The sequence below is a fragment of the Rhinolophus sinicus genome, chromosome 16, assembly GCF_057876585.1.
Source record: "Rhinolophus sinicus isolate RSI-liver-muscle chromosome 16, RSI-T2T, whole genome shotgun sequence".
Classification (NCBI taxonomy): domain Eukaryota; kingdom Metazoa; phylum Chordata; class Mammalia; order Chiroptera; family Rhinolophidae; genus Rhinolophus; species Rhinolophus sinicus.
The window spans coordinates 187,440,939-187,458,741 of NC_142516.1; the positions used below are offsets into that span (position 1 = coordinate 187,440,939).

General features: G+C 44.5%; 1 protein-coding gene and 2 non-coding genes across 4 annotated transcripts; all 3 read right to left on the bottom strand.

Annotated features, from left to right (window-relative positions):
- Positions 1 to 7,062: 7,062 nt before the first annotated feature.
- On the bottom strand, positions 7,063 to 7,194 carry LOC141571420 (small nucleolar RNA SNORA31). The gene has a single exon (XR_012496163.1). It is a non-coding gene; the product is annotated as a small nucleolar RNA SNORA31 (small nucleolar RNA).
- A 469-nt stretch (positions 7,195 to 7,663) lies between these two features.
- TPT1 (tumor protein, translationally-controlled 1) lies at positions 7,664 to 12,544 on the bottom strand. Of its 2 annotated transcripts, XR_002139608.3 has the most exons (7): positions 11,545 to 11,745; positions 11,218 to 11,291; positions 10,473 to 10,663; positions 9,951 to 10,056; positions 9,050 to 9,166; positions 8,027 to 8,195; positions 7,664 to 7,940 (listed from the first exon to the last, which is right to left on the bottom strand). XR_002139608.3 is itself a non-coding variant. In XM_019756974.3 (6 exons), the coding sequence occupies exons 1-6, from the start codon at positions 11,570 to 11,572 to the stop codon at positions 8,193 to 8,195; spliced, it is 519 nt and encodes a 172-aa protein (XP_019612533.1). In that variant the 5' UTR covers positions 11,573 to 12,544; the 3' UTR covers positions 7,992 to 8,192. The 2 variants fall into 2 exon arrangements, 1 of the variants encoding a protein (XP_019612533.1); XM_019756974.3 differs by lacking the exon at positions 7,664 to 7,940 and having other exon boundaries at positions 7,992 to 8,195; positions 11,545 to 12,544.
- On the bottom strand, positions 8,264 to 8,394 carry LOC141571419 (small nucleolar RNA SNORA31). The gene has a single exon (XR_012496162.1). It is a non-coding gene; the product is annotated as a small nucleolar RNA SNORA31 (small nucleolar RNA).
- Positions 12,545 to 17,803: the final 5,259 nt, after the last annotated feature.

The window sequence follows — 17,803 nt, forward strand, 5'->3', positions numbered from 1 at the left end:
CTGAACACTCAGGACACAGCAGGGAACAAACTAAAACTGAGCAAGGCCACGCCAAGCCCTTTTGGTGGTTCCATGGGGTTGAGGTGGAGACAGATGGTAAACAAATAGGCACGTAATATACCCTGTATGTTAGATGGCGATCAGCACGAGGAGAAAAATAAAGCTAAGAAGGGCATTGGCCACGTCAGGGTGGAGCTGTAGGTTGAAACGTGGTGGTCGGGGAAGGCTTCTCTGATTCTGACAAGATGACCTTGAGCGGAGACTTAAAGCTGGTCAGAGTGTGAGCCACGTGGTTATCTGGGAAAAGCATCTGGGCAGAGGAAACCGCCAGTGCGAAACCTATGATGGGGACGTGTGTCTTGTTAAGCTTGCCAGGTGAAACACAGGATACACAGTTAAATTTGAATTTCAGGTAAATGAGGAACAATTTTTTAGATATGTCCCAAATTGCATTGCGGGTATTTGGTGTGGGAAGTATGGAAGAGTGTAGTAAGCAAGAACAGATGACGTCATGAAGATAGTGAGGGTCCCGATTATGGGTTTCTGGGACATTGTAAAGACTTTGGATATTTACTCTGGGAGAGACGAGAAGCCACTGCAGGATTCTGAGCAAAGAGCCACGATCTGACTTAGTTCTAGAAGGATCACTCTGACGAGTGTGTTGAGAATAAACGATAGCCTGGTAAGTTTGGAAGCAGGAAACCAATTGACAGGCTACTGTAATGATCGAGTCGAGAGGTAGAGGCTTGCGTTAGGGTGGTAACCATGGAGGTAGTGAAGAGGGCAGGCTCTGGGGAGATTTTGAAGGTAGAGGCCACAAGATTTGCTAATAAACTGGACAAAATATGTGAAGGAAAGAGAAACCAAAGAGGAGGCCAAGGTTTCAGCCAGAGCATCTGGAAAGATGAGGTTTTATCCATTTATTGAGATAGAGACGGCTGTGGCTATAGGAAGGTCAATGTGGGGTATTATCAAGAGCTTGCCTTGGGCGTGGAGATGTTGGGTAGGTGGTTGGATATATGAGTCTGGAGTTCAAGGGAGAAGGCTTGGCTGGTGTGCTGTGCGGGAGTCACTGTGCAGTTGAGCCTTGAACTTGATTGGGGCACTGGTCCCCCATGCAGCTGATGATCTGCATGTAACTTTTGACGACCTCAAAACTTAACTATTAATGGCCCGCTGTTGACCAGAAGCCTTACCAATACGTTAACAGTCCATTAACACATATTTTGTATGTTGTATGTTACATACTTTATTCTTACAGTAAAGCTAGAGAAAAGGAAAATGTTAAGGAAATCATAAGGAAAATATATTTACAGTACTGTATTTATTGAAAAAAAAAAACCACATATAAGTGGACTTGCACAGTTCGCCCATTGTTCCAGGGTCAACTGTAGTTCTAAGTATCAGAACCATTCCTTTGTCGCCTCCTGAAACAGTTAACTGTTACCAAAATGAGGCTGCGTAATCAACGGCCCCAAAACTTAGTGCCTTAACACAACCATTGTTTAGCTTAAGATTTTTGTGTATCAGCAATTTAGCTGAACTGAGCTGGGCAGTTCTGGTGTTTCATTTTGGCCAGGCTTTCTCATGCATCCGCTGGCAGCTGGCCCGTCATCGGCTGCTCTAGGAGCACCTCAGCTACAACGACGCATTTCTTCTCCACTTGGTCTCTCATCTTCCAGCAGCAGCTAGCCCAGAATTATTCTCCTGGTGGAGGCAGTGCTTGCAGATAGAAAGAAGTGCTCAGTCTCTTGAAGCCTAACTTAGGAACTATCACACTGACACTTATGGCACATTCTCACGGTCAAAGCAAATCACAGGGATGGTGGTGGAGTGGAGGGCAATCGATTTCACTTCCTGGTGGGAAGAGCACAAAGCCACCTGTGCCCCAGTTTACCACACATCCCAACTCCGAAACGCTTTCAACCTAGTCATATTGAGGTTTGGAGTATTCTGAGAACTCAAATGAAAAATCTGCCTGTGCTAGATATAAGTGAGGTTGGCCTAGTTTTTGGCTTCAGTTAGAACCAGAATCTCAATGGGAGGGAGGCAGGATCCAAAACTGCCAGGACAGAGTGAAGTGAGAAGACAGAACAAGGCCCCAGCATGAAGAGAAGGAAAACAGTATCATACAGCAGCCATATCGTGAAGCCTCTAAGCCATCAAGTCACAAGGCTAGAAGACCCACCTGTCAGCTCATGCTTTATGTAGCCAGTTGCCTCGAAGGATACATAAAAAACATTCTAGAATTACACCCATCTTTGCTACATTATTCATTCCTAAAACCTTGTTAAAAGTCATGCCCGTGTCTGATAGCCCTGGACAGGAAGGGTTCTTCCTTTTTTGTGTCACCGTCTCTACTTCTACAGCACTAAGTCTGGATCTTAGCTCTCAGATACTCAGAAAGGAGAGAACGGTATCTGCCTCGGATGTCTTGAGCATTATCAGCTACGCAGGTGGTCACTCTCCATGATTTATTGGATGTGTATTGTCCATCCTGCTCTGGATGCTTGTGGAAAGTGCAGTTGTGCTGTGGTCCTGCCTCTCCAGCCAGGCCCAGGCACAACAGATGTATGGGCCTTTCCTCCACTGTTCATTCTTTCTTTCACAACTGGGCCGAGAACAGAAACCAGCTTTCAAGAGTGGGTCAGTTTTGCATTTTCAGTGTTCCGGTTTGGAAACAAAAAGTGTCTAGAGTACAGAGAAAAGGAGCACATGATATAGGAAGGTGTTAGCATTGCCGATTTTAACCATTTGTTAGCCCTGGACAAGAATCTTGGAATGGCTCAAATGAGATTTAATCAAGAGCCAACGCTCGAAAGGCTCAGTATCAGTGCACAGAAGATGGAAAAGACCTAGAGATTAAACTGGGGGTCATCCTGTTTGATCATCTCATTTTGGAAGAGGGCTATGCCCTTCAGGCTCTGGACTCATGGCTCCTATTCAGTTTACTGTAGACCCACGTTGCCAGCCATCTTTCAAACACTAAGTGTGTGATGCCAAGATTTGGAGTGAAAACAGGGTTTGAGGATAGCAACCACGGAGAAGGTAGTACGCAAGGGCTAAATAGATTCATGAAACATTTTCTCAGAGCTACACAAAAGTCTGAGAGAGGGCAGCCGGTTAGTTGTGTTAGTGTCATGTTCGTAACACCAGGGTTGCCAGTTTGATCCCCGCATGGGCCACTGTGAGCTGCACCCTCCACCACTAGATTGAAACAACTACTTGACTCGGAGCCGATGGGTCCTGGAAAAACACTTAAAATAAATTTAAAAAGTTAAAAAAGTCTGAGAATACAAACAGGTATCCCGTATACAGCACCTGATTCACTGTAGAGACCAGTATTTTAAGAATTTCTGTCAAGGGACTCCTATGATAGCCTCCATTTACTTTATCAGCCAAGGGAAGTGTTAGTACAGTGGTACCTCGGTTTTCAAACGTCTGTTAACGAACATTTCAGTTTAAGAACGCCGTAAATTTTATGGATCTATGGTATCATTAGATAGTAAAATTCATGCTAAATTTGCAGTTTTAGGGGTTGATTTTAAAGGTCTGGAACGGATTAATCCATTTTGCATTACTTTCTTTGGGGAAACCGTACCTGTTTTTGAATGTTTCAGAATTCAGTCTTACTGAACAGATTACGTTTGAAAACCGAGGTAGCACTGTTTCCTAGATAAGCGGTAGGGAAGCTAAGACGCTACAGTTCTCAAATCTAGTTAAGTGGTGGATCTTTACTTAGAACCCTGATTTTTAAAATGTCACTCATTCCACATGACTTTTAAGTTTGCCAAATTGATGTAAAATGGTAGCATCTTTCGTTTTAGCAGATCCAAAACAGAACTTGAGAAAAGGAAAAGGCATTAAGAACGAAAACGTGCAGCACAACTGAGACGCTGAAGCATCTGGTGTGTGGTGAGAAAAGGTATCACAGGGTCAGTTCCTGTGGGTGTCTAGGGGTGGACCTAGTTTGCAGCAGCAGCCACAAGAAAACTTAGTTTTAGCTGGTAGGAAGCTGAATGATTGCTGTAATAAACCATCTCTGACCCAGAGATTGTGTCTTGTCAGAAATGTGTATGAACCTGTGGTAGGTTAACTTCGTTAGCCTGCAAATAGGGTGAAATCTCAGCCTTAACACATAGAAACCTGTCTGGAATATGGAGTGCAAAGGATTCTATCAGTGTTTTAAAAAGTCGTACCAGGTAATTCTGAAGATGCCACGCCCCCCCCACCATGAAATCACATGTTGGACTTAACTTTGGGGTGTAGAAGAAAAAGGTCATAAATGCAAAGAGCATTAGTTCACTTGGGACACTTGGGAAAGCTAAGTATCTACCCTGTTCCTACCAGCTGCTTAGATTATAAACCGTGCTCCAGATGAGGCCGTGTGCAAGCTGTCTTTACACATGAGGAAAACCATGAAGTACATGACTGGACTCCTAGTGTCCAACTAAATGTTAGAAACTCAGTACTGAAGGGCTCGTAGTCCACAGCACCAGAAAAACGCTCTCCACTAATGATTGTCTGTCCTCTCCCAGTGAGAGGACCCTAATTACCCGATACTGGAATTCTTCCATCTGTAAATTGACTCATGCAAAATCCTTCCTACGGCATTCCCTGTCGCCAGCCTCAACCTTGAGCTCAGGAAAGAGCACGATGCATAAACACGGGGACCTCAAGTATATGGGGAGGAAAAGAATTGAAAGAAACATTAATTACTTTGTAAAGAATCTTCCGGCAGGCTCACAGTTGGCATTTTTCTCCCTGAATTGAATGGACATCCACTCAAGGCTCCCATGGCCCAGCATGGGGACTCTTCAATGGGGCAAATATAAACGGCCAGCACTGATTTACCTGTAAACTGCAAGCCTAGAGAATCTTACTGAGATGGCTGTCACAGCAGCTAACGTTAACTCAGTGGGGTGTACGGCACCTTGTTTAGTTGCGTATGTTAAACACTTTAGAGACTCTTCCTTTGGAATAATGGAATGTTATCCAAAGAACTCAATATGCAAATAAGTGGCTGGCATCTTATGCAGAAATCAAACATCTTTCAACCCAGTGATTTTCAAGTGTCGTCCATGGTCTCAGAAGGCCATAAATCTAGCCAAAAACACCAGGTTGGGTTCAGTTCTTTCGAGCAGTCTCTGGAAACGTGCCAATTGTCACCATGATGGAGGTTTTTTCAGGAATAGGTTTATGGCCCACCAGACCTACTTTGGCCCTACTTTGACTAGAATTAAGGGTTGTGTAGGACCTACCAAGTGTAAATGATGGGTCACTAAGACGTGGTCTCTACTGATTTAAGTTCTATTTTACTGCATCTTCTGCCAGCCATTCAGTTCCATGCACATACAGACTCCAAACTTATGCTGTTACTGGAGTTTTTCCAGGTTGGTTGAGGTTTTTGCTGTTCTTGCAATTTTACCTTAACTGTCATTGTTAGCTTGTAGTTCTGGGTTAACCCCACAGGTCATTTACTCGTCATTTAAATAGACCTTAGGAAAAAGTCTGATTCAAGTTGTCATTCACACACCTGTTGCTTAAGCAGATACGCATGTACATACTTGTATTGTGACATTTCACAGGCAATATGCTGGCTGTGCACTTGCCGTTCTCCCAAGCCTATTTTAGCCAGGCTTTCTTCCCTACTCCTCACTGGTCTCAAGTTTACCATCCTTAGTGCCCATCTCACAACAGGCAACCCTGCTGTCCTTTCCTCACTTTGTGCACTTGATTTCTAGGCCGCTCCCTTGTTTTTCAGACCTCGGGGGCCATTCCTTGTTAATCACCTTTGCTGACAAATCTGTTGGAAGGCTGAGTCTATCCTCACTCTCTAGGTGACCTGTGTTTCGGCTTCGTGTCATGCATGCAGTGACATGTCCCAACTGAGACCTCTCCACTCTCAAGTCAAACACCTGCCTGCCTACCCAATTCAATTGAATCAAGAATGGGAACCTCAGGTTTAATGTGTCCAAAGCAAATTCTCCACTTCCCATCCCCATGTCAATGTTCACTTTCTTCCAGAGCTCAGGATACATGGCTTCACCCTTAAATCCCAAGCACTTCCACCCTAGACCAAGCCACTGCCACCTGACTTAAAAGGTCTGACACACCCTTGTTATTCGCTTTTACCCCACTACCCCGTAGCCACATGACCTTCAGGTCACGTCACCCTTCTGCTCCAAGCCCTCCTGTGGCTCTTCTCCATCACCTTGTTTTCTTTCTCCTGTCACCCTGGGGCCAGTATTCTGGCCACCATGTCCCCAAGACATGGCAAACACTCCACTTGACTCTGCATTTGCCTGGAAAGCTCTGCCCCAGATATCCACAGCCTTCCGAGTCTATTACAAAGGCTTTCCATACACTGTAAAAATCCTTCCCAGCGAACTGTTCCGTACACGAAACTGCCGAGGCCCCAAAGGCCACTAGCAACATGTCTGCATCACACAGCATCAGTGACCCAGAACTTATTGATAAGCATTCAGAAAACACACCTTACATCTTAACCTGACTGGGAGGGACTAGACACAAGCAGCATTCTGAGGCAACTACTTGAACTCTGCATTTCCTAGTTACTCCTGTTCTCCCCTTGCCCATGGCTATCTTACTACATCAGGTTCTTTTCAGCTTTGACCATTGCTTCAAAGTCATCTCCTCACTAGACGTTTCAGAGGGCAGGAGGGTGGCCTCCTTCATTAGCGCCTGCCACTTTCTCTACATTTTCGTCAGAAATCAAAATGCTGTTATTAAAGCAGCTTGACTGGAGTTTCCATACTTGGCTTTGCTTCCAGTCACCAGGGGGCACCAGCACCCCGCTTAGCATGTCTCAAATGCTGAGGCACACTGTGGACTTGGAAGTCACACAACAGCCACTGTGCACTCTGGGTTCACGTCACAGGACCAGGTCAAAGAGCCACTAGCTTGCCTTCAGTTTTTACCAGAAGACACGGGTGGAGGGAAATACTTTCCAAACTTCTCTTGTAAACTCTTTTAGATTCTTTGGAGTAAAACAGGTTATTCAACTATTCACAAGGTAGTTTGGAGATGCCCATGCTTTTTCACTGTATTCCCCCATTCAATCTTGGCTGCCACAATGAGACAGACAGAAAGCGCGAGGACTCTTTTTTCTTGCATCTGTACTGGGACCTCTGCAAGCAGACAGTAACTGCTCCAGGGCTGTCAAAGATGCATTTTCGTCTTCCCACACCCACAACCTTTTCAAATACAATACAGACCAATAGTTGCTTTTCCCTCTGCCCATCAGCCACCCCACATTGCATCTACAATCGCATCTTTAAAATCATCCCGCTTTCCTGGGAAGGGCCACGTTTTAGGATTTATAGGCCTAAAGGTCTGTCACTCATCTCAGCTCTTACAGTGCCAGAGCCAGCCAACCCATAAATAAGTGAATATGGCAGTGTCCCAATACAGAGGGACACAAACTGGATTTCCTGTTTCATATCCCATAAGCTCTTTTGATTTTCACCATTAAAAAATGTAAACACCACCTTCAAGTCATACAAACAAGGTGGCAGATGAGCCAGTTTGCCAACCCTGTTCCAGGGAGTTTGACAAAAGCTTATCACACAATTCCAGGAGATGTCTAGATTTCTCTAGAACTTGCTCCTAACGATCTCTGATAAAGAAGCTCAGACAATACTTTGCTTCCAATTGTATTAGTCTCTTTTTATTCTTTTGGTAATCTCTTCCAGAGTTAACTACTTCCGTTTGTAGGTGATGAAATGTCTAAGGAATCCACTTGAAATGTTGGCTGTGAGCATGGTCTGTCTTTCCCTTCACTTCAACTCCGAATTAAGACTTTTGATCCTTGTATTTTATATTCCAGTCCCAGAAGTAGTTTTCACTGTAGAAGTTATCTGCAGACAGTCTTACGCTTTATAGTAGTGGTCTACCAGGCTCTAGCTTCTCCAGGAACACTACACAGGATGGATTTAAATATGTATTAAACTAAGAGGCATTCTCTCAAATGAGTTTAAATGCATTTTATTTTTAGACAACCTACATGACATGTTTTTCTTAAAAACACTGCCTCTGCTCCAAATAAATCAAGGTCAAGATAAACGAGCTCAAGATGACATCAGTCCCGTCTGTCCTAGTCCTGGTGTGTGGATGAAAAGCGGCTGCCGGTTATGATGATGACAGGTGATGGATCCCAACGGCCAAGTGTGTTACTGTCAAAACAAGGAAAGCTGTATTAACACCTTTTTCCAATGAGAAAGCACGAAAGTCTCTAGGCTGCACATGTATTCCCCTCTTCAATCTGAGCCGCCACAAAGACAGGCAGAAAGCGCAGGGATTTTTTTTCTTTTGCATCCTAGTGCAAACCAAAAGAACAACATCCAATTGTTCAAGGTCTATCAGTGGATGCAGAACCATTCTTACCAAATTAGAGGGAGCAGAATTTCTAGAAGTCTCATTTTAAGCCAAGTCCCACTCACTTACACTTTGTTCTACCTACAAAAACCTCAGGTACTCTCTGGTAATTCCCTTGGCAGCCGTTGGCACTGCCCTTCCTGTGCACCGCTGCTGCTCATCCTGTTTAGTGTAGCCTTACATTTATCTCGTTCCTCAGCTACATGAAAGCCTCTGAAAGCTAGGATAATGAATGCCTTCACTTCTGCACCACTTCCAGCAGTTTCTTACATAGCAGACATTCACTTAATTTTACTAAAGCGATTTGCATCAGTTTAACAGCCAGTTCCAAACAGTATTTACTACAAGTTAGTAACATCAAAGCTTTCAATGATCAATTGCCAATTATCAGTAAACCCAAGTGAAAAAGGTTTTGACACAGTTAAGTTTTCAGTGGGTAATGAATAGTCTAAGCCTTTCTATCTCATTGAACCCTTTTACATGTGAAACACCCTCTTTAGATAGACCCCACAGAGAAACCAGACCTGGCCCCCCCATTCTAAAAGGATTGCTGAGCCCGTTCTCCCGAGCCCGGTGGCATGCAGGAGCATCACACCTACAATGTCTCCTTTTGCACATTACTGATTATTTCCACCCACTTCCTTATACTTACACATTTTTCCATTTCTAAACCATCCTTAAAGAAAATCATATATGGGGTCACACCATCCTCACGGTAGTCCAGCAGAGCAACCATGCCATCTGGATTCATGTTTTCACCAATAAAGAACTTAGGAAGCAAACAAATACTCAGAATTAGACCATTATATGCAGATGTGCCATATCAAAACAAACAGAAGTCAAAAGGATCCAGACCACCATGATTCAATCAAGAGAATTTCAGCAAAAGCTGATGCCTAGGAGAAAAAATGCTCACTGATAAAACATCTGCCCATCTGTCCAAAGCACTAATAATGACCAAAATACAGAGAAACACATAAACACTTAAGGCTTTCTAGAAACTTCCCCTCAGCCCCACATATACAATTCCAAACCCAACAAGCCTGTTTACAATTACAGCACCAGAAAGGCTGCCTGCCAATGAGAGCACATCATATGGGGAAAGGAAGTATCTCATGGCCAGAGGACGTGTGAAAGCCAGAAAAATGAGAGCCAGATTGTGATAGGTTTTTTTTTCCTTTAAGTCTTAGAGGTAAGGAAAGTCACTAAGTTGCCCAATAGGACAAGCTCGAATCTATCAGAAAGCACTCCAGTGGCAATGAAACGCACCATTTAGGAGGTAAACAAGCAATTCATGAGAGGAAGAATAAACGTCATTCAGGTAGGGAGAGATTCTGGAATCACAAGACAGGACAAGCAAACACTTGGGTGCAGAGAAGGCTACCTTCTATGGCCTGTAGCCCTGGAGGTGAATCTATGAAGTACTCAAACTGCTCAGACACCAGGAAAACCACCACAATTTAATTACAAAGACTCATCAAGTAACTCATTTTATGCCTTCGCAGTTTAAATTGTACAATCTTTTCGTCCAACTATTTAAGGTATTTACTTACCTGGTAGTTTTTGAAGTTAGCAAGAATATGCTTGATTTGTTCTGCAGCCCCTGTCATAAAAGGTTTTACTCTTTCTGGTCTCTGTTCTTCAAGTTTCCCTTTGATTCTAAAACAATATTTTAAAAGGTTAATTCATCAAGTTCTGAGCAAAATGTTTTTTCATTAAGTCAATACTAAAACAACAAAAATCTTACTGAAAAAGGCAAGCAGCTGTCACTGAGCAAATCACGAAATCACTAGTTCACAGGACAGATGTGTCAAGACTTCACCATTTTGAATTTCATGTTAACTTATTTTCAAAGTACTCTTCTAAAAACCTAAAACCTGACTGCGTGCTCCAGTATGCTCACATTAGTTTATTTATAGAAAAAAAAAAAAGCAAGCAGCCCTGTGAGCTCATCAATAAAAAAAGATAAGGCCTCCCACAAGTATGGCTGCTGCTCAAAAACCTCAAAGTTTGCAAATCCCTAAATCCTATAGAATTCCAGACATCAATCAGCTGAGTGTGCCAGCATCACTTACGATTTCATGTAATCCTTGATGTACTTCTTATATGCTTCTTTTGTGAAGCTGGTTTCCTGCAAATGATGGTTCATGACAATGTCCACACCAGTGACTACCGTGCTTTCGGTACCTTCGCCATCGGGGCCTTCAGCAGAGGCATTTCCACCAATGAGCGAGTCGTCAATGTTACCCTCTGTCCTACTGACCATCTGCATTAAAAAATAGTTTAGTTGCAAATGACGTTCTTGACCTTAACATAAACCCATCCCCAAAAATCTGTACCAGCAGTTCACGCATCCATCATCGTCCCAACAAACATACGTCTACTAGGTTGTTGAAAACCAAGGAAACATTTCAGGGAAAAAAGCGTATGTGCCCCTCGATGTTCCTTAAACACCTTAACTCAACAAGAACTTTTTGCTGACGGGAACGAAATGGGGTCCTTTACAACCAAGTGGAAGTTTTCTGTGGGTTCTCGGGTGGCTGAGCAAGCAGGAAGGGCAAATGTCGAAGGGTTGGGGGGCGGGGGGGCTTCCCAAACCTCAGACAACCTGTCGCGGGTGCACAGGAGGAGGGCAGGCGCCTAGGCGGCGGACCTATTTCCAGGCTCAGCTCCGCCTCCACTTTTCTAGAAAAACCCGAGCCCGGAAAGAGCGTGTCCTCCGCCAGGAGGCAGCGGAGAGGATTGCACAACGTCGCGGGGGGAGCGGCGGAAACCCGAGCCCGCCCAGCCCTGTCTCCCCCACGCCGCGGCGCGACTCACCTTCCCCTCCACCTCCAGGCACAGCCCGTCCGCGATCTCCCGGATCTTGTAGATGTCGGAGAACATCTCATCATCTGCTCGGAGACACAGAGCCGCCCGTCACGGTGCGCCCGGGGGCCCGGCGCCATTTCCCGCGCCTGCCGGCCGCACGCGGCCCCCGCCAGTCCCCGAGCGCTCGAGACCCTAGCGCGCCCCGGGCACCGGCCCCTCCTCACTCCCGGAAAGCCAGCCCGCGCCCCCTAGGCCCACGACAGCGGCGGCGTCCGTCTTCCCCGCCCCCACCCCGTCCCCTCGAGCCGCAGGAGGGGAAGAGCAGTCTCCACTCACGGCTGATGAGGTCCCGGTAGATGATCATGATGGCGGCAGGCAGGCGACGACGGCGGCGGCGCTGGCTTAGCAGGAGCTCGGAGCGAGCGCGAGGCAGCCGGAGCGGCGCTCGGGGGGAGGGGGGAGCGGGCGGAAAAGGCCGACTCAGCCGCTCCCCAACCTCATATAGAGGGCAAGTCCCCCTACGTCATCGTCCGCTGCGCCTCCGGAAGCGCCGGAAGCGGTGACGTGGCACGCAGAGCCGCGTGGGGGGCGGGGCCACAGCGCGGGCCGGGTGTGGGGGCGGTGAGCATCCGGGGACTTGGCCCGGCGACGCAGTGCTGCGCGCCGCGTGCGGGGCGCGCGGGGGAAAGCGTGGGCGAGGAGGGAGGGGCGCGTGGGAGTGGGGCGGCCGGCGCTGCGGGTCCTGGCGGAGGCGGAGGCGGGGAAGCCGCGCCTGGGGCGCCCCGGGAGGCGCTGGGACTGGGTGGGCCTTAGATGAACTCACTTCAAGCTTCCGCCCCGCGCCGCGCTCAACGCCCGCTCCCGCCCCTTCCTGGGAGCAAAAATGTCGCGTTGCCAGGTTACTTCCTTGGAATGCCCTGTTGTGGGGGGCGTCGCACTTACGGGGTTCGGGCCCTCGGGGCCCTGGGAGACCGCGGGGCTGTCCGAGGGCAGGCGGGCCGGGGCCGGGGCCGGGGCCGTTGACCAGCCTCTGCGATCTCCCCGGGCCTCGGAGAAGTTTTCAGCGTCTGGCCGAGGGCCCGCCGCAGCTGGCGGTGGCGGACGCCTTTGTGTGGCCGGCTGAGTCAGGGTGGGGGTTCCAGGTCGTCCCGGTAGCCCCTGGGAATCCGTGGGGGGCGCGAGGTCGGTAGGAGGGGCCTGGGGAGGAAGGAAGGTATCAGGGCAGCTGGCACAGCTTTCCCGGCTCTTGGGTTGGTCCCGTATTTGAAAGATTGCGGATTCCCAGGACAGCTGAAAACTCTGTGTTGCACTTGGTCTTGAATTATGTCCTTTGTTTGGGGGGGAAAAGGGAGGGGCTGTGTTGTCACATTAGGATGAAGTTGAAATGATACCCCACGTGCTAGAGGGTTGTACTTAAATATATGGAGATTCCCACCTGCCCAAGTTTTATTTGGACTTTAGCCCCAATTACTGGATACTAAAAAAAGCCAAATTTCCCTACCATGTTTCCCGGAAAATAAGACCTAGACAGACGATCACCTCTAATGCATCTTTTGGAGGAAAAACTAATATAAGACCCTGTCTTACATAAGCCCCAGTCTTAATAGTAAAATAAGACCGGGTCTCATTAATTTTTGCTCCAAAAGACGTGTTAGAGCTGATTGTCCCGCTAGCTCTTATTTTCGGGGCAACACAGTGTTTAGTTACACCTTTGGTTTAAGGCAATGATGCATAGCAGTATGAAACCTGAGAGTTTGTTCCATTCCAAATATTTTTTGTACTCAACTCCTCTGCAGTTTTATGTTCAATTAAAAGCATTTTTTCAAGTTTTATAAAAACAGTCACAGAAACAAAAGAGTACTGAAGTTACAGTCAAAGCACCCAAGGTTGAAATCTTGACTTTATCTGTTGCTAGTCCAGTCAGCCTCTTTAAGCCTAAGATTAAGTGGAATTTTTATGAGTTAAAAGAATTTAGGAATTAAGGTAACGAAAAAATGCCTAACATCCTCACTAGGTTATCAATACATATTGGTTCAATTTGCATAATTCTTCCCAAAGTTTATTACTTTTCAAGGTATTCCTGAAACTATTCCATTATCTATGTTATGTGTAAGTGTTTGGGGGATTTAGTTGCTACATGTCTAAAGACATTCTTCTCTTCAATCACAACACTAATAGTGGATCACTTAAAGAATTCACCTTAGTCCTTATGTGATTTCTATCTCAGGTTCGTGTTTAAAAGCTCATGGCAATCAGTAACTAGACATCCTAAAACATAAAATCTTAGGAGAATCTTACTTGAATTCAGGATATTTTGTAAGCTCCATCCTATGGCCTAGAAAATCTGTGCAGTGCCTTAAAAATACCTACTTAGAACAGCAGTAATGCAAATAGGGAAAAGTTAGTCACTCATTGCAAGCTACTGACAAAATTGCAAGGATTTAGCTTTTATCTAAGCTGATTAGCTTCTACTGAGGCATCATTTGAATTTTTTATAACATTCCATACAAAGCAGTGATTTCTAACAAAATCTAAGATTGTCCTAAATTTTACAGCTGACTGTGACTTGGTATCTCTTGCAATTAAAGAGATTTCAAAGACAATGTCTTCCAGCCTCTTGGCTCAAGTCCTCATGTAAGGAAAGAACTTCAGGAGGAGTTGCTATTTTGTCAGAGATTCACTACAGTGGTTTAACCACATGAGGCTTTATTCTCCCGTATAAAAGAAACTCAAGGGTATGTAGTCCAGACTGAAGCTATGAAGCCATGGTGGCTGCATGGGCGTCCGAGACCCAGGATCTTCTTTCTTTTCCACCATCCATAGGGTCTACAATAGATTCCGGAATTCCAGCCATCATGTCCATCTTGCAGGCAGCGAGAAGAGGGGAAGGACCAAAGGGGTGCATTTTACTTGTGTGTGTTTCCCTTCGAAGGAGCTATTGTAGAAACCCCACTGAACAACAAGGATGCATCTAGTTGCGGGGAAGGCAGCAAACAGTAGTCTTCTAGCTCAGTGACACTGGCCCATTGCCATCCCGAATAAAATCAGGATTTTGTTACTAAGGAAGAACGTAGGCAGCTAGAAGTCTCTGCTGTACCCACAGTACAAGGGTCAGTTCTCAGAGGCCTTCACTTTGCTCACTGGGGGTCAGGTTCAAACCCGTAAGACTGATGTGCAAAGCAGAATACCAGTGACGTAGGATAAGGCATTCCCAGCTGGTTGGACGTAGTGTGGAATGTAGTCAGCCAACTGCCAGAAAGTGTGGTGTGATTGATAGGGAATTAGGTGAGGGGCTTGGGATGCAGAATATGATTGTGACTGATGGTGATTAGGAGTGAACCCGTCGAGCTGGAATATTCTTGGTGTGCGGTCTGAACCGCTTCATTTTGAGGTACGTTAATGAATTCTCGTGGCTCTTTTTCCCTAGACGTCACACTCTGCCTACAAATCATTACTTTAGTCAGGTTGCAAGGCAACACTCTTTCCTTTAGAGCAGAGCCACCCCCAAGAGCTTGCTGTGATACGGAAATGCTCTGTGTCTGCTCTGTCTGACGCAGTAGCCACCAGCCACGTGCAGCTGTTGAGCACTTGAACTGTGGCCAGTGTGACTGGAACTGATGTGCACACCTATTTCATTTTGGTTCGTTTACATTGAAACACCCATGGCTAGTAACGTACTGGACAGCCGAGCTCTATAGTGTAAGCTCCGTGAGGTGGGGGCTTCGTCTGATTAACTGCTGCACCCCAGCGACTAGAACAGGATAATTGTTTTGAATGAATGGATGAAATGGAGTTCTCTTCATTTCTGTTAATTAGAGTAAATCTAATGCCATCACTCCGATTTAGCATATATGTAAGACCTATTATCACAGTGCTTTTCAAACAGAGTTGAGAAACGATTTGGTGAATAATGGCCAACTTTATTAAAAATGAAATAGAATAGAAATAAAATAGAATCAGTGTAGTGAAGGGGAGGATTGTTTCATGATTTATAGATTTAATGTGTGTGCACATGCACTGGATTCCAGTGGAAGAAGCATTTCCTGTGGATCTAGGTTTAAAACCCATTGATTTAGGCACATTTTCTCCTAATACATTTCTTGGTAGCATCAACTGCTCAATTTCAGTGGAGAATTAAAAAATATGCCCCAAGATTTGGCAAATACTTATTTTTGACACTGTAGCCCTTTGGACAAGAACCTTTGGACAAGGTTCATGTTTTTGTTACACAGTGGCCGCGTCTGCTGTTAGTCAGTGAGATGGATTAGCTCAGCAGGGGAACACCAAGGCCTGGTGGGGTGCGCCTGGCCACATCCGGGCCTCGCTGAGTCCCCTTTTTATACGGGAAACCAAGCAACACAATATTTAACTTCCACTAGTGTCTTTTGTCAGTGTAAAATGATCAACTCGAAGATGTTTTTAGATATTTGAATATTTCTAACTTTGAAAAAGAGATTTTTTTTCTGATTATAAAAATAATAATACACATTATAGAGTATTTGTAAACCATAGAAAAAAGCACAGACAACTAATGTTGACATGTTAATATTCTTTCTCAATCAATATTTAAAAAACGTCAGGGAGGGGGTCCCACTGATGTTAAAGCAACTTCCCCATCAGATGGCTTTTAAGTATGGGGCACTTTTTATCTCAAGCTCGCTCTAAGAGAAGAGATCTATGAATAAGCCAATTCAAAGATCTCTTAGTTGGAACTACTTTTAATCATTTTTAGACTAGGTTTTAAAAAATATCTGGTAAAACATTGTTAGGCTAATTAATGAGGAACCCTAGCTTCCCAGTTCTTAGTCTTACTTAGGTCTATCAGAAAACTGTTCAAGTATGTTTAAATTTATTTTCCTATGTCATTAACTGTTAATCTAAAATGCCATTTATTATAAATATTCCAAATGACACATGTGCTATAATTTGTTTTGAAACTGTAAGTCCCTCAAATTGGAAAATACACATAAAATTTAAAAATTACTCAAGTAGCCACAGACTATAAGTAACTGCTAATATTTTTCATATTTGCTTCAAGTGTTTTTTTTAATGAATGAAAAAAATGTTAGATAAAATTGAAATCTACTTTATCCTCTATCTCCATGAGGTCCACCCGCCCTCCCCACCAACAGGCACTCAGGTAATCTCATCACCCATCTCTACCTCCCAGTGAAAAAGGGTGCAACAAACATTGCAGGGGCATGACCCACCATTTGCACATATCACTAATTTTATCTTATTACCAGGGCCTAATCACACAGCCTTTGGTTCCAAGGATGGCTACAAAATACATTCTTTGTATATCCTATGGGTGGAAAATAGGTAAGGAGTTGGATGAACAAGCAGTGTCAAACTCAGCTATCTTAGCACTTCCATGGCCTGTGGCATGTGGGGAGAGAAACAGCGCAGAATTGAGTCAGAAGGAAATGTGATGGCCGTGGAGTAGTGGCTGACTTTGGCCTTAGGTTTCCTATGTTGCTTCACAGAATTACCAGTGGATGTATAAGCGCTTTGTCGTCACAGGAATGAATGAATGAATGGATAAATTGGAGTCGTTCCATACTTTTTTTCTAATTAATGAAAGTTTATTGAGGTGACAGCTGTAAGTTACACAGGTTTCAGGTGTACAATTCTGTAGTACATCATATACTTATTTTATTTCCCTTCCAGATTACTCATGTGTCGGCGGGCTACTCCTCCTTTCCTGGTGCATCCTGCCATTCTGCCCACTGCCCCCCATAACAGTCATGGGATTCAGCTTATAGTACAAACCCAGTACAATTTTAGGATAACAGAGAAAATTTCGGATTTTGAAAGAAAAGGTCTGAAGATAATTAAATTTCATTATGCGAACAAAGCATAGAGTAGTACAAATAGTATCCCTTTTGGGAAAAGAATATACATGTGTTTGCATATGTATAAATTTTTTTCAGAAGTTTCATAATAAATTATTAATAGTGATTACTGTGGGAATTGTGATTGGGGATAATGTGGAGAAAGGAATTAGCAAGTTTTTTTATTTTTAATTTTATAACCAGTGGAACTCTGAATCTTTAACGTGTGTTACTTTTATTATTAAATTAAAATATTATAGTACAGTACTTCCCAGACTTAGGGATTTTATGCACCAATAACATTTCCTAAGATATTTGGAACTCTGTATAAGTTTGCCAATAATGCCCATTAAAAATACAACCACAACTACAGTCTACCATTGCCATTTCGTGAATGAAAGGACATCGTCTCTGAATGATGGCTAATCATCTAAATTGAATACATTTAATTCTATGAAAAATTCATTACATTCTCCTTACTTTTCTCATTTTTGGACAACTAGTGGAGAACAGACGGGAGGGGTCCAAGTTTATGGACTTCTGGCTCCCAATTGGGTCCTTTTGTTTGAATAAACAAATAAATGCATCCTTGAACGTGGCTAGATGCTTTGAATTCTAACACCAGTGTGAAGCTTTTTTGAATGAGTGAACACAACACTTGTGGTTAGGATATGGGCAGCAATTAATAAAAAAGTGAAAATCAATTACAGGCTATTTTGGAGGCAGTATTTAATTGGTCGAATTCATCTTTGAAATTTATT